Below are 16,967 nucleotides of genomic sequence, written 5' to 3' on the forward strand. Positions count from 1 at the left end.
CGTGCAAAAGAGTATCCATGGCGTGCCACCCTTTGAGTAAGACAGGAGGGGAAATGAACCCAGAGAGGATGAGCCAGAGACTAATGAGACCGGTTCACTACTGGGGTGGGGGTGGGGGGATGGCATGGATGAATAGAAGGAAAAGGGCGGGGGAGACGGCACTTTTCTGAATATGTCTTTGTACGGTTTTGGTTTTTGGAACCATGTTAATGCTTCACAGGCACAGAAAAGAAAAGAAAATTAAAGAGGGGGTGCGGGAAGGTCCTCATCTGCTCGAATTACAGAATTAAAGAGAAATGAAACTAGTAAAGAACTACCTCCACTGAAAAGGAAAGCATGAAAAGTAATAAAAAGAGCATAGGAATAAATACTGTAGCAGACCTTATTTCTCAAAAATGGTGCAATGATACTTCCCATCCCAGATGCTCTTCTAAGCATTTGCTACTCCCTCAGCTCAGCAGAGGTGGAATCTATGCCCCTCTCCTTGAAGCTGGGAGGGCTTTTTGACTACTTTGACTAATGGAGCAGGAAGGAAGTGACATTACTTTACTTCTGAGATTAGGTCATAAAAAGCCCACCTGGCTCTTTCTCTAGGGACGCTTGTGCTTGAAACCCAGTCACCACACTGAAGGAAGCCCAGGCCACATGGGGAAGAACCGAGGCCCACAGCTCCCAGCCCTAGCTGAGCTCCCAGCCACCACCCAGCAACTACCTGCCAGCCATGCAAGTGCCATCTCGGAAGCAGGTCCTCCAGCCCCCCGTCCAGCCTCCCCAGCTGACACTGCATGGAGCAGAGAGAAGGTTTCACTGCTAGGCCCAGTCAAATTACAAATCTGTGACCAAAATAAATCACTGTTATTGTTTTAAGCCACCCCATTTGGGGCTATTTGTTACACAGCAATAGATAACTAAAACATACACCTATACCTTATTCATGACTGTCTCTACTACCAGACCACTCCTGAGAGCCAGGATGCGGCCCACACATGCTTCAGGCAGGCCAAGTGGACGTGGGAGCCCAGCGCTAAAGCTCACGCACTTGCTTCAGAAGCCCCCCTTTCAAAGACAGTTGCCTGTGTTCACACAATTCTGGCTCTCTGGTTGCCTAGCCCATGCAGATTAGAACCATTAGATTAGGGGTAGGGGTCGGAGATGAGGATAAGCACTCAAGGAAAGGCAACTAGAAGGACACACACTAACACCAGCCAACAGACAAGTGACAGAACATGCTGCAGAGTCTGTGGTCTGGGATGGTTCAGACGGGGGTGAAAGGCCTGACCTCGATAGCCCTGCAGGACAACAGGCCTGAATTTCCATGTGTTGTATTGAGTCTTTAAATCACCAGGAAAAAGATTAAATCATCCCTGCCTGCTCTGCCTAAGGGGGACAGGAAGTGCAATGTGGTTTTTAAAGACTTGAATCAGACTTAACTTAGAAGATGAAAAGAAGGTTCTGGTGTTTAAAGGGGTTAAGTGCTAAGTACCTGGAAAAAAGGTTTGTACCAGAGACACCCCCACCCCACCCCAGCGACAGCAGCGCAAGGTTGAGGGGCCAGGCTCTGTACCAGCAGGACCTCCCAGGCCCTCCTGCGGCTTCCACAGACCCCAGTGATTACGCGATACAACAGGCACATGTAACACATACTGAGGAAGCGATGTTCTAAAACTTTTGTTTTTTTAATTTACAGAACTCTTTTTTAAAAAGCAAGCATTTATTTATTAGATCCTTTTCTTACATCACACAATTCTCCTCCTGATTTTCCTGAGTCTAATGAGAATCCAGACAGCTGACAGCCCAGGCAGAAAGGGAATTGGGGGAGTGGGACTCACTGTTGGTAAACAGGACATTTCCAAAGCAGTTTTCTATTACCCCGCTCTAGCTTAGAGGGAGTCTGCTTCCCACTCTAGCTGGTAACTTAGGTCAGAGGGGGAGGCGGTGGGTCAGAGGCCAGCGAAGGCATACGGTCTTTTTCGGCCCTGACAAAGTAGGCTGGCTGAAGGTTCTGGGGCCTCTTCCACACTGAAGAGGGTCAACAGAATGACTAAAGCCTGAAAGCACAGAGGATGGTACCAAATGCTTCCCGTTAACAGAAATACAGTCCCTATAAGAGGTTAAACACTTTAGTAACTGAACATGGAAGAAACAGGCTTCGTGCTCCACGGGCGGGAGGCTGTGCCTCAGAATCTGAGGGGGCGTAGCGGCTGGAGGCCTCAGGGCAAGCACAGTCTGAGAATGACCCACCAAGACGGCAGTCCTGGCAGCCAAAGGGCCTCGGAGTCTCAGATCAGGTTTCGTGCACTCCATCACTTAGCAACTGTGACATTAAGCTACTTAACTTCTGTGAAGTTTGGTCTCTCCATCTATAATATGGAGAGAATACCACCTGGTTTGCAAGACCGTTCAAGGGATCAGAGTAATTCTATTACAGTGTCTGACAGAGTCTGACATATGGCAGCTTATATGAGTCATCTTATCACAAATGATCTTGAGTCAATGTCCAGCTTGTTACATTTTGCAAATAATGCATATGGTAAACCTTCAAAAGCCCTGGACAGAGCTGAGGAGTCTGAGAATTTGAGTATTCAATGGTTATTAAGGAATTAGACCTCTATTGCTAATGATTCTGTGAATTTCCCTACTGATGGCCCAGTTGCTCAGGTCAAAAGCTAGGGGTAATCTCCGACTCCTTTGGTTCTCCCCATCCCGCATGGAACTCATCTGCAAATCCAGCCAGCTCCCCTCCAACAGTGTCCCCAAGGCCGCCACTTCTCGCCACCTGCTATGACCACCTCAGCCCAGCCCCATGCTCTGCTGCCACGCACCTCCCACCGCCCCTGCCTCCTACTGCCCCTTCTCCAGTCTCCATGGAGAGCCACATGACTTTTTAAACTCAAGTCAGATCAACATTAGCCCCTGCTCAAAACCCTCCCAGGGCCTCCCATGACCTGATCGGACGAGGAATTGATCTGACGAGGCCCTGCCTCTGTCCCTTGCTCACTGTCACCTACACTGACCTCACCACAGTTCCTTGAATACTCCAACCACAGGCCTGTTTCAGGGCCTTTGTACTTTCTGGTCCCTGCACCTGGAATGCTCCTCTCACACAGATCGCCAGGGCTCACTTTCTCACTTTGGTCAGGTCTCTGCCCAAATGTCACGTCCTCAAAGAGGCTGTCCTCGACTCCAATCTAAAACAGCAGTTCTGGCCACTTTCCATCCTCCCTTATTTGTCTTTATTTTCATGCTTATTGGCACCTGATGTTTGCTGCTTGCTGTCTCCCTGACTAGAGTCCAAGCTCCCTAAGAGCACAGCCCTCATCTGTCTGGTTCAGCACTGTGTCCCCAATGCCTAGAACAGGGCCTGGTACAAAAGAGGCGCTCAAAGGGCTTATGTATGAGGAAACGAATCTAAGAGCAAAAAAGCTACCCCCAGGCAGCCAGCTTTACCTTCTTCCCAGCTGTGGGGCTGCTCTCCGCACTCTGCGCTGGGCTCCTTTGGGGGCTTCGGTTTTCTTGGGGGACACACCTGGCCATGTACACACCGTAGTCCAGAAGCATCTTCTGCCGTACACTGCCCGCTAGCTCCTTCTGCTTCGGCTGGGGCATGATCTCCTCCACGCTGCCTTTGCTGCTGCTGCGGCTGTGGGTCAGGTGGCCCGAGGGACTGTTGTGTCTGCTGTGTGAGGGCAAAACCCCTGGAGCAAAGAAGTGATGGCTGTTAACACAGATGAGGAAAACGATGGCAAGGAAATGGAACACAGAGCAAACTCCACTGGGTACAGTTGAAAAGCAGCTAAAATGCTATAAATGACTATTTAAAATATACATATTTATAAGGTTATTTCCCACCCTGAAAGACACCTTCCATTGTAATGATAGATAACTTTTTAGAACAGTTCTTATTCTTCTTCAAGACAATTCAGAGGAATGGAAGCCATGATACATATCTGGTGGGTACCTTTTTCTTTTTTTCTGGTGCTCTCTTGGGGTCAGATGAAGGACTGACACAGCCCAAGAGGCACACAGAAAGTGGGCAGAAAGCTAACTGGAATTGCCATAGCTGTGGATGGACAAACATCTTTCATTCATTCATTCAACACATTTTTCATCGAGCACTTTCTCTGGGCCAACTCCACATTAAAAAGAATAATAAGACATACACAGTCCCTGCCCTTGAACTCGGGCACCTAGGCAAATAAATCACAATTTTCTGTAATAAGCACTGTACTGAAGCATGACTAAAGGACTTTCAGGGCAGAAGGGACAGGGTGAGTCCCTCTGCCCAACAGCCGAGAGGCGCTTCCTCCAGCAGTGACTTTCACAGGTAGTGACCTCTGGACTGCCCCTTGAAGAAACAATTGGCATTTTCCCGGCCTAGGTGGGGGAAGAGCATTCCAGGTAGAGGGAACAGCATACGCAAAAAGCAATGACAGGGCACAGTATGTCTGGAGGACGGTGAGAGATTCAGTGCTGTTCCAAGCAAAGTACATGGGACAGAGGGATAGGAAATGAGCAGAGGGGCGGGGTAATCGATGGCAAATGCAGTGAGTCAGGAGGCCAAGGATTCTGTGCTTCGATGGCAATCTCAGGCGTGGAGGCCATGTTGAAGGCCAGGAGCTTGAGAGCATAAGCTGCCTTCTCACTGGCCTTCTTATTATAACTAGGGTTCTCCTTCTGCTGCTTCTCTCAGAGGAGCCACAGTACATAAACATAAATATTGATATAAGCTTTAAGGAACCAGCAAAGTCAAAAAAAAAATATATCTGCAAATGGTTCCATCACTGGTTAAATGATTCAGTACAAAGTATTGCAGTGAGCAGCCTAGAAGGCAAATAACCCATGAATACACCTTAGGTGGCAGACAGTCATCAGTTCAGGGTGGTCTTCCTCTCTTCCTACCCGGGACTCTCTCTTGATTCTCCCACGGGCCCTTTAAAAATACATAAGCATTTAACACACATGTCATTACCTGGTTTACTTCCAGAGACACCAGGTGGCTTCCTGGTTTCCGACTTCAGCTTAGATGCCAGAATAAATCTCCTAAACCACTCCTCTTTTTCTCGGCCAGTTCTCCCAAAGAGATAGAGTATCTGATCTCGCTGGCCAGATCGTGTTCCCTCCTGAGGGTGGGTTGGCTTCTTAGGGTCCTCGCCTCCCAACTCCCTCTCAGCTGGCGGCTTTTCTTCAGAAGTCTCTTTATCAGTCTGGGCCTTAGACATAAAGTCATCTTGTCGACCAAGCTCGATACAAATGGGGTACTTTTTATTCCAGATTCGCTTTCGAGCCAAACTTTTAGGCACAAGATAAATCTACAGAGAAAGGGAAAGGATTTACACTCTAAATTAAGAATTGGCTACGTTGTGCATTACTACTGTGCAGAGCACAAATGCAAACTTCATAGTATTTTTGACTAAAATGATGAACGTGAAAGAATTACCACCTGTCCATAACGTGACTTTAGAAACTAGAATTTTTAGAAATGACTTATCTTTCAAAATAATTCCAGAAAGTAGATATTCAAGAATTTCGCACGAGTTACAAATATCTACGATTTTCAGGTAACAGTAGCAGAATAATTAGTTAATGGATTATCATCAACTAAGTTTGGATATCAACTGAGTTTAATTACCCTGGGCCAAACCTAAGCTGGAGGGAAAAAGAAGAATTTATCAAATTAGATCCTGATGGGAAGCTCAAGTTTATCAACCACAAGTTAAGAATAAATTCGTCAAAAAACTATTTTAAATAATTCTGCCATTTTGGAGAAACTCAAAGATCACTCACAAGATTTATAAGAAAAGAGAACCTATAGCTTTTTGGAATAACAAATAATTTACATTTCTCAAAAGCAGAAGTATACTTTATCAAAATGTGGTTATTTTGCATAATTTTCCATAATTTTCACATTTACAGAGCTTGCGTTAGTTATTAGCCTAGCACCACCACACGTGGCTTTTGTTTGACCAAAAAAATTAACTCTCAAAGTCAGAAGAGTGTATGATGCCTTTGCTTCTCAGAGTGTGATCTGTGGACCAGCAGCATGGATATCACCTGGGAGCTCATAAAAATGCAGACTCTCAGGCCCTACTCATAGTTGCTGAATCAGATTCTGTACTTTGAAAGATGCTCAGGTGATTCATATGCACATTAATGTTTGAGAGGCACTGCTCTAAATTACACTCATACTTTAAACACACAACCTTTTAAGGGGAAAAATTACAGTAACGCGTCCAAGATTCCAAATGCTTTTCATTCATCCAAGCTTCCAAATTAGTTGGGCTCACCTTGCTGTCGGACAGGTCGTAGATTTTCTGGCTGACGTAGGTCACCTCTGGCTTTGTTTCATTGTAGCTTGCCCTCCTGGATATATTTTTATTGGGCTTTGAAAGCCTTACGGTCCCACCCTCAAGTCGAACAAAGACTGAATGTGTCAAAGTCGCATGGTACGTTTCTGGATCGTAGTTGTAAATCTCATTCATCCATCCCTGATGGAGAAAAACTTCCTTTAGTAAAATCAGAATAAACAGACACCTGATTCAGTATGAAAATGATGACCACTCTGGTATTCAGGGCACTGAAACCAAACTTGACTACGATGCAAGTATTAACTTACTGATGACAAGAGGTTGCTGAGACAAGTCTCTGAGCTTGAAGGATAATTGTGCTGAGGGGTGATTTGGTATGTTTTTGTTAACTAAAAACCTGGATTTAGGGGGAGAATGACAATGTCCATTTTCCTAAATAGTTAAAGCTTTTCTTTCTTTTCTTTAAAGCTGAAAGGCAAATCAGGAAACTCAAAAGTTTAGTTCATGTAAACAGAAGAAGTTGTCTCGGCCTGACCTCCTCTGGGGACAAGTAATCCCACCCAGTCTGGCCTTCTTAATTAAGCAGACACAGCCCACCTGCAAACAATCTTTGAAATTTCACAGACCATATTAACTCATGTTACCATACCACTCCCCATTTCTATCTCAGTGAAATCACATAGTGAAGCAGATGATCGAGACTTAGGCATTAAATAAATCACAGATATGATCAATGGTATGTCAAAATTCAAAGATATGTAGTAACTTAAATGAATAAAGTCGTGTTCCAGGTTCCCCCCCACCCATTAATATGTTTAAGAATCAACGTATGAGTACAGAGAGCAAACATGTTGAAGGTATGAACAACACACAAAACCCTTACACACAACAAAACAGTGCTAAAGCTAGTCTCATAGCTGTAATCAGTATTCATCATTTAACACTCTGCCAGCCCCACAGTACTTTTTCAAATGATATGGGTGGTCCAGATCTCTTTAAAAGAAGTTCTCTAGGGAATTTTAATTACTGTGTTCCCACACCCCTCACTTTATGTCTTTGAAATGAGCAGAGAAATGCTGAAGATCACTACAGTAGAGTTGGGATTGTCATTCTTCTCAAGGAATAGCCATTTCCACGGTGAGTATTTGAGTCTCACACTAAAATCTTGAATTGACAGCCTCGGCAAGTGAGGGATGCTCAAAATTCTCTTTTATTCATTTATCCATTCATCCAAACATGCAGTGAATCTTTCTATGTGCCAAGCAGTGTGTCAGGAGTTGATACAAAGATTTAAAAAAGAACAGCATTTTCTCCACACCCTCTCCAGCATTCATTGTTTGTAGATTTTTTTGATGACGGCCATTCAGACCGGTGTGAGGTGATACCTCACTGTAGTTTTGATTTGCGTTTCTCTAATGATTACTGATGTTGAACATGGAGGTTCCTTAAAAAACTAAAAATAGAACTACCATATGACCCAGCAATCCCACTACTGGGCATATATCCTGAGAAAACCATAATTCAAAAAGAGACATGTACCACAACGTTCACTGCAGCACTATTAACAATAGCCAGGACATGGAAGTAACCTAAGTGTCCATCAACAGATGAATGGATAAAGATGTGGCACATATATACAATGGAATATTACTCAACCATAAAAAGAAACGAAATTGAGTTATTTGTAGTGTGGTGGATGGACCTTGAGTCTGTCATACAGAGTGAAGTAAGTCAGAAAGAGAAAAACAAATACCGTATGCTAACACATATATATGGAATCTAAAAAAAAAAAAAAAAGGTTCTGATGAACGTAGGGGCAGGACAGGAATAAAGACGCAAACGTAGAGGATGGACCTGAGGTCATGGGGAGGGGGAAGGATAAGCTGGGATGAAGTGAGAGAGTGGCATGGACATATATACACTATCAAATGTAAAACAGGTAGCTAGTGGGAAGCAGCCGCATAGCACAGGGAGATCAGCTCGTGCTCTGCGACCACCTAGAGGGGTGGGATAGGGAGGGTGGGAGGGAGATGCAAGAGGGAGGGAATATGTATACATATAGCTGATACACTTTGTTATATAGCAGAAACTAACACAACATTGTAAAGCAATTATACTCCAATAAAGACGTTTAAAAACAACAACAACATTCTTGACCCAAGGGTACTCCCAAAACAGTAGAGAAGAACTGGTCTTCATTTCACCATCCTATGACCCCACTAGAGTAACTATTTAAAAAAAGTCCTCACAAAGAATATCCTGAGTGTGTTATTGGAAATAAAAACGGACAAACATGCTTCTTTATCATTGGGGGTATGTGTGTGTGTGTGTGTGTGTGTGTGTGTGTGTGTGAAATTTATGAGCCAATTATATGGATTTATACACCTCAGTAAATCTTTTGCATGAGCTAGGAATATCTCACCCTCCTCCCAATGAGTCATTGCATCTATTAAAAAATGCTGGATGAGTAAGCAGTGGCCATGGGAAGAGAGTGTAATCTAGGTGTTTGTAAAGAAACAGCAATGATCAAAGCAATGAAGCAAAACAGGGGACAAGCGATACAGAGCACAGTGAGGCCTGAAGTGGACTGAGCTGCTGGAGCATCAGTTTGGGTGGGCTTATTTTGCTAAGTATAGAACTAAGCATGATTTTTGGTTCACAGTTTTTTGTCTTTTTCTTTAGTCTGTTATTATGGTGAAGTACGTTCATTGATTTTTGAACGTTGAACAGTTCGCATTCTTGGGAAGATTATGCATGGGTCATGACGTGCTGAAGCTGGACTATACCAGCTCATGAGAGCTGATTCTACACATCTTTTCCCAACTCCACATTCAGTGACCTTACGTTGGTAACTTGCAACTGGCCATGGTGGGAGATTTACACCATGGAAATCAGTACAAAGAGGGCTCCCCCCACCAACCGGAGAGCCAGTTTACCAGCACAACACTATTATTATCCTTTACATACACTGCTGAATTTGGTTTGCTAGTGCTTTGTTCATTTGTCCAAGTGCATGAAGGAAGTTGGTCTATAGTCTTTTGCGGTATCTTTTGGTATTATTATCTAGCCTCATAAAATGAGCTGGGAAGTGTTCCTTCTATTTTCTGGAGGAGTTTGTGTAGAATTAATATTTCTTCCTTAAAGGTTTGGTAAATTTGCCATGGAAGCCATGTGGGTCCGGAGTTTTCTTTGTAGAAAGGTTTTAAACTATGAATTCAATTTCTTTAGTTACTATTGGACTATTCAGGTTATCTATTTCTTCTTGAGTGGGCTTTGATAGTTTATCTTATTAGGAAATTTGTCTGTTTCATCTAAGTTATCCAGCTTCTGGGCATAATGTTGTTTGTAATATTTCCCTATTATTCTTTTAATGTCTGTAGAGTCTGTAGTGATGTCCTCTCTTTCAGTCCTGATATTGGTAACATTTCTTCTTTTCTAATATAATCATTTATTGCTATTAATTTATCTCTAAGCACTGCATCAGCTGCAATTTTTGATTTGCTGTATTTTCAATTTTATTCAATTGAAAATATTTTCTACTTTCCCTTGTGACTATCTTTGGACCCATGGCTAATCAGAAGTATGTTTAATTTCCAAATATTTGAGAATTTTCCAGACATCTTTCGGTTACTGTTTTCTAGTTTACTTCCATTATAGTCAGAGAACTTGCTTTGTATAATTTCAGTTCTTTTCAACTTGTTTTATGGCCCAGAATATCGCCTATCTGGGGAATGTTCCACGTACACTAAAAAAAAATATGCATTCTGCTGTTGTTGGGTAGAGTTTTCTATAAATGTATTTATTTGTCTTTTTAAACACAAACATTTTTCGCTAAACATCTCCTGACATATAATCCACAGTTCTCTTTTTATCCAATTTGGTTGCAGAAAATACTTTCTTACATATAACAGGTTTACTAGGCTTAAAGTTCTAAAGGCAACTAGATTAATAGAGAACTTGCAGCAGATCTGATTTTTCTAGGCTGCTTCAGAGCCATGCTCAAGGCCAGGTTGAGTTTACATGCAGTGCTACTAAAACCAAGAAGAATCCATGGAGGGAGGGAAGGAGGGACTGGTGCTTAAGAAGTTCTAACGGTCAAGGAACGACTATGAAATTAAAATAGCAACTTGCTATCAGTGTCCTTTATAAGCCATTTGGCCATATGGTCCCCACCTGGGATTGCTCTTTTGAGTCATTTCACTCTGAATGTATACCTCCTGGCTAGAGCAGAGGCTACTTGAGGATACAGAATATGTGTGATACATTTGTGGGTCCATCACAACATCTTAGCTGAGATGCTCACCCTTTATTTAATGACTTTTGAATTATGACAATCATAATTTGATATGACAAACATTTCTGCAATAATATCTCCATATAAAATATTTTTCATTAGTTCCCAGCTATGTTAGATTATAGGAGATGTATAAAAAAGGCAATAGAACTAACATGGCTCTGGAATTTTCGACAAAATTCCCAACATTACAGTTATCATCCAGTCACCACCAGACTAGAAAGGCTGAAGGGAAAAAAAGACAAGCATTATACTATTAAGTTAGTCTTAAATAATAAGACAGCCTCTGAGAAACAGAGTAATTTTTAGAGAATTTCCCCTTTTCGAAACTCCTGCGACTGGACAGATTAATTATTTGATTTATGAATTAAGAGAAATTTAGGAATAAAAGATTGTTTCTATCCAACTGCTTTCATTTTTTCTTTCCTAAGTCAGAAAATGCAGAATTATTCAGGGAAGCACTCACTATCCAATGGAAATACAACATGAGCCATAAATGTGCATCATGAAAATATGTAGTTTTAAATTGTCTAGTAGCCACACTAAAAAAGAAAAAAGCAGGTGAAATTAATTTTAACAATGTATTTTATTTAACCCAACATATCCAAACTATCATTTCAACATGTAATAAATATTAAAAATTATAAGATTTTACATTCTTTGTTTTGTACTGTCTTCAAAATCCATTATGTATTTTACACTTAGAGCACATCTCAGTTCAAACTAGCTACACTTCACTGCTCAATGGCCAAATGTGGCTGGTGACTACTCTACTAGACAGCCCATGCCCAATTCTTGGGTTCCAGCTTTTCAGACCTAGACACTGGGCTCAACCAGAATGGTCAAAACCCTCCTCTTTCCTCTTCCATACATGCAGGTTTATGCAGTGTTAGTAGGTGCTTTACCTAATTGAATGAGAAGATAATCTAAACCTGTTTCCAGGTGAAACATTCTATTTTAGAAATTCAAAACCCCTTTAAAAAGCTAACATCAAATATTAAAAACTCAGGAATAAGAACAAAAGTAATCTAGGTAAAAGGCTAAAGTTTTTAAAACTCTTATAGTTCTATAAGATCATTAAAAGATACTCAACTTGTGAACAAACTTACATAACACTTTTAGCTTATTCCTTTGATTTTTAGTAGAAAAAAGACAAGACACAGGCACACGTGTTGGGACACAAGCCCTGCATCAGCTCATCCGTTTACAGGCTTGCTCAGGTGAAGAGCCATCACTCTGCACTAGTCTAACAAACAGCTGCTCAGTTTTTGTTCCTCATCAAATTCTTACATCTGGTTAACAAGAGCAACTGTTTCCAAGTGCTTCAGGGATTGGTTTTTAGCCACAAAGCCAGGCTCTTGACCCAGCAGCCTGAGCTACCACCTGAGCCCTCTACAGAGTTCTCACTGGGCCACAGCCTGCGTCCGCCCGCGTGGCCACAGTTCTGAGATGAGATGTGGCTGTCCTTCTTTGCTGACAGCTCTGACAGGGACAGGTCACCCTCTGCCACGGGCCAAGCTGCAAGAACACTAGAACACTAGCCTGATTCCCAGGAATATGGAGAAGAGTTTCAAGTCCTCCACAGCTCAAAACCACAGGACCCTGCCTGCCCCACTGGAGGAGACAGTGGTGAGAGGCAGGGGTAGGCCTAGGAAGAGAATCCAGGAGCTGCTTTTCCTTGGGAAAGCCCGATGGGCGGCAAACTCCCTTCTTCCAGTTGGGATTGGAGCTGGCTTGACCCTCCTCCTCCCAACCCCCATCCTTTCACAATCACCTGTGGCTGAGCTCCAAACACAAAGGCACCGGTGGGTTCTCCTTCCCTTTTATCTTCACATTTCCTCCTTCCTGCGGTACCGTGTTAAAAATCTATCAGACGCTAAAGTCCACAGCTGCCAAAACCAAATAAATACAACTCACAAATCAGGATTTGAACTGCACATCTATTGTGAACAATCATTTGTTAGCTTCAGTGAGACTGGATCCTTGATCTTACTTGATTACATGAAAGGCTGCTGGTCCAAACACAGGCACTGAAGCCAACCCACATCCATTAGCAGAACTGCAGAGTCTGAAACAATTGGGTTCCAATCCTGGCTTGACCACTTACCGCCTAGTTGGATGATGCTTAGCCTGAGACCCTTGGTTTTCTCACCTGTAAAAGGGTCCTGCACACCTTACTTCCCAGCTTCTTGCCTCCCTGGTCCCCACCTCCCACTCTGCTCAAGCCATAATGACTTTCTCCACGATAACAGTACCTTGTTGAGGTACAGTCTGCATATAGAAAAGGAACAAATCTTATGCATATGATTTTTAAAATACTGATATTAATATTCGTTATAATAGTTGGCATTTAAGCTCACATTATGATCCTGGCTCTCACATGCATTATCTCCTTTACTTCTGCCAATTCCCTAAGAATTTGCAGGTGAGGAAAGCGGTGAGCGAGGTTAAGAGATTTGCTTAGACAGGGGTTAAAAAAAAAAAAAAAGTGGTCTGTGGAGTGGCAAATCTGGGACTTAAACCAAGTCTGCCTGACTACGAGGTCCAGGCTCCTACCCCACTTCCACAGCACAGCCCCACCTTTAGTCTGGCTAACTCCCGGTCATCTCTCAGGTCATGGCAAAGATGACGCTTCTCCTCGGAAGCTTCCCTGATTACCTAGGCTCAGTTCTCTGTTACCTTCCTCCTATCACTGTATTCATTAACTGCCTGGTTTACTTAACTACAAACTCCAGAAGGCAATCACAGTTGTAACAAATGTTTGTCAACTGAATACATAAATGTAGCCTAATTCAGAGGGTGGCTGTGAGGATTAAATAAAATCTGTAAAGCACAAGTAAGTAGGACAGACTGGTGTGCTCATCACAGCCTGTAGGTATAGTTGTGGCTGCACAGGTGGAGAGAAGCAAAGGAATGAGCTGAGATCCTACTAAGCACAGGGAACTGTAGGGCTTATTTGAAATAGAAGACTTGGTCCCTGTTCCTGAAGAGAAACACCAAATTATTATTGCACCAAAGAGCACAGAACAGGGACTGCCCTGGTGGTGCAGTGGTTAAGAATCTGCCTGCCAACACAGGCAACACAGGTTCGAGCCCTGGTCCCGGAAGATCCCACATGCCGCGGAGCAACTAAGCCCATGTGCCACAACTACTGAGCCTGCGCTCTAGAGCTCGCGAGCCACAATGACTGAGACTGTGCTCTAGAGCCCCCAAGCCACAACTACTGTGCCTGCATGCTACAACTACTGAGCCTGCACACCACAACTACTGAAGCCTGCACGCCTAGAGCCCGTGCTCTGCAACAAAGAGAAGCCACTGCAATGAGAAGTCCGCGCACCGCAACGAAGAGTAGCCCCCGCTCGCCGCAACTAGAGAAAGCCCTAACGCAGCCAAAAATAAATAAAATTTAAAAAAAAAAAAGCACAGAACAAGAAAAGAAGTAACCTCAGAAAGACAACGAAGAGTAAAAATTGTTAAAGCTTTTCAGGACAGAAACTGAATTAGCCACTTCTTATCTATAGAGGAGAGGGCAGTGTTGTGACTAGAGCCCAGGTGTCCTGACTCCCACGTAGGGTTCTTTCTGGAACATTACAAGCTTTGATAGGAAACCTGGAGAGAATCACAAGAGCTGCTGCTTAACCCACATTGTCAGGCATCCAGGAGGCAGACTGGCCACTGGGAGGCTCAGGCCAACAGGTGGCCAGGCACGACTGCCCTCCGAGTTCCCTGTTCTGCCCCCTAATGCACCCCTACTGACTCAAATCCAGGTTGCCCTTGCAGGAAGCAATTACCCAGTGCAAACCCTGATTGCTTTTTTTTTTTTTTTTTTTTTTTTTTGTGGCCCATGCAGCATGTGGGATCAAAGTCCCCCGACCAGGGATCCAACCTGCAGCCCCTGCAGCAGAAGCATGGAATCTTAACCACTGGACCACCAGGGAAGTCCCCTGACTGCCTTTGGATACTACCAATCAGCTAAATTTTACCTGGGGCTTGACCTACTCCCTGGGTTAAGCTGCACATGGAATTTCCACACCTAAGCGACCAAATATCCAATCTTGTGAGCAGTGCAGCAACTCCAGGGTCTTCATCGTGTTCCCCAAATAGTGACCAACTGTCCACTGCGCAGCTGTTCTAAAAGTCTTCACCCTGAATTCCTTACCAAGTAAGATCTTTCTCCAACTTTGTTTCGTTATGTGGGTGGGTCTAAAGAGGTACAGATACAGTTAGCAACTCATTCCATTTCAACAACTCAACTAAAGAACTCAGAGATGCTCTCAACCCACACTAGAGCGTCTCAGACAAGCCTTGTTTCTTTCTGACGCTGGAACTGTCAAAACAGAGACAGTGCCCGCCGCTGGGGGACAATGACCGCAGTCAGCTGGGCTGCAGCTGTCTGGCCCACAGACTGGTCCTGTGATCCCAGTTGTAAAAGGTCAGGGGTTTCTCTTCAATTCTCCGCTGGATTTAGAAGCCATGTCTGGCTGAAAGAACAAACCACAATCTATAAAGGGACTCGTTTAATACTTGGAAAGATTAAAAGCTACAATTAACCTTTTGCAAAATAATAAAGTCTGGAAGAACTATTATTGTGCTCACTTTCAGTTACAGTGCCAATCAGGAGGTGAAGGCCAATGCTCTCTTTGTCAGCTTGATGCTGAGGTGACCAGAGAAATGCGCCATCCCTCTGGCCTGAGGACGCAATGGGGATTTCTCTATCTTCAGTGCATGGGGTGCCTGGGCTGACACCCTCCTGTCACGTGGTGTGCTGGCCTCAAGGCCCCTGCCACTCAGATCCCCTGCATCATTCCTTCATCTACTCTATCAGGGAAGGAGCAAATCCTAAACATAAGAACAGAGCCAGGACCCAAGTTCCCTTGCCGCTGAAAAACATCTCTGAAAAATCACACAAAAGTGTGATTATTTTTCTTTTGTCTCCCAAACTAAAACATAAGCAGGGCTTTCTCTTTGCCAGGCTCAAACCCTTTTTGATGTGTTAATGGTTTAGAACTGGAGTCATCAGTCAAAACATAATATCACAGATCATGGACTTAGAGAATACGGCAGGAACAGTCTACTAAACTTTACAGAACTTTAGATGCTAATTTGACTTTACCCATGAAAGACAGACCTACAGACAGAACTCACACTATGAATGATAGCCTCAAGTAAATAGTCAACATTCAAAATAAATGCTGATTGAAGACAGTATCTTAAAAAAAAAAGTCCATTAAAGGAGGGAAGCGCCAGCATCAATACTATCCACATCCTCCAACTGCCTGCTTCAAGGTCACCTTCACGGTAGTGTCACCAGACACACTGGAGTCAGGCCTTAAGCCACAGTCTCTGCCTGGGAAAATGGTCTTTATCCTAGTTTTTCCTATCCTTTAGGGCAGCACCTTGTAAATTCAGGTATGTGACTTGGCAGACAGTGGTGGAGGTAGGAGATAACAAGCATGTTAATTAGACAGAAAAACAACATCATATCAGATGAACCAATAAAATAAGCAAGGTCTGAGTTATGTGAATACATGATAAATATTAAATCACATTAACAAGTGTTGAAATTATAAAATAGATCAGCAAGCAAATAAATTAGTAGATCATCTTTAGATCACATATCCTGTCAGTTAAATTTTTTTGAGTATATACTCAGAATGTAGACATTTATTTATAAATTATATACATGTTCTAATATAATACAGCTTTTATAAAAATTAAAAAATAGAAATAAAGAGCAAAAAATGAAATAATTAGCCTTTTCACTAACTTTTAGTTATGGCTTTCTGACAGCTTTGTACTATCTTCAGCTGACACGTCAAGGCTCAATATATATACTTAGGGTGAGGCTCACTGTTAATGATAATGGATGTAAATCCGTATTTCAAACAGTCTTCTTAATAATTTCCAAGGATTTTGACCAAAGGTCAACATATGGTCATCTGTATGTTAAATATTAGCAAGACTTTTTTATGTTCTTATAGATAAAAAGAGTAAAAATATATACAAAAAGAAACTTTAATATTTTCTTCTTGGATCGTGCCTTCAGCAATCCATTTTGGAGACCACTGAAAGGAGAAACAGAATGAATCAGAGAGTTCACAAGAGCCGCTGGGGCATCAACATGACAACATGCTCATGCCCCGGGGCCATCTTGCTTACAATCTCCTTGTCTTTGGGGGGATGGCAAACGAAAGGCTAATTATTGCACAATAAGAACAAACTTCGATGGATTTTGTATCTTCTTTACACATTACATATAAAATTTAGAAGTGAAAAGGTATATAGCATTGATATTTTTTCATGATTAATACTTTACTTTTCAAAAAAAACATGATTTGAGAAATCTCAGACCCACAATGCTCACAGCC

General features: G+C 42.8%; 1 protein-coding gene across 3 annotated transcripts in view; it reads right to left on the bottom strand.

Annotated features, from left to right (window-relative positions):
- Window positions 1-16,967, bottom strand: part of TEX2 (testis expressed 2) — a 107,121-nt gene that overhangs the window by 35,000 nt on the left and 55,154 nt on the right. For all 3 annotated transcript variants that reach the window (XM_060133252.1, XM_060133254.1, XM_060133255.1), the window contains exons 3-5: window positions 6,285-6,485; window positions 4,970-5,309; window positions 3,448-3,695 (exon numbers count right to left, since the gene is read on the bottom strand). In XM_060133252.1, coding sequence (XP_059989235.1) covers window positions 3,448-3,695; window positions 4,970-5,309; window positions 6,285-6,485 — 789 coding nt within the window. The remainder of the gene's footprint in view (window positions 1-3,447; window positions 3,696-4,969; window positions 5,310-6,284; window positions 6,486-16,967) is intronic.

Source organism: Lagenorhynchus albirostris, chromosome 20, assembly GCF_949774975.1.
Source record: "Lagenorhynchus albirostris chromosome 20, mLagAlb1.1, whole genome shotgun sequence".
NCBI lineage: Eukaryota > Metazoa > Chordata > Mammalia > Artiodactyla > Delphinidae > Lagenorhynchus > Lagenorhynchus albirostris.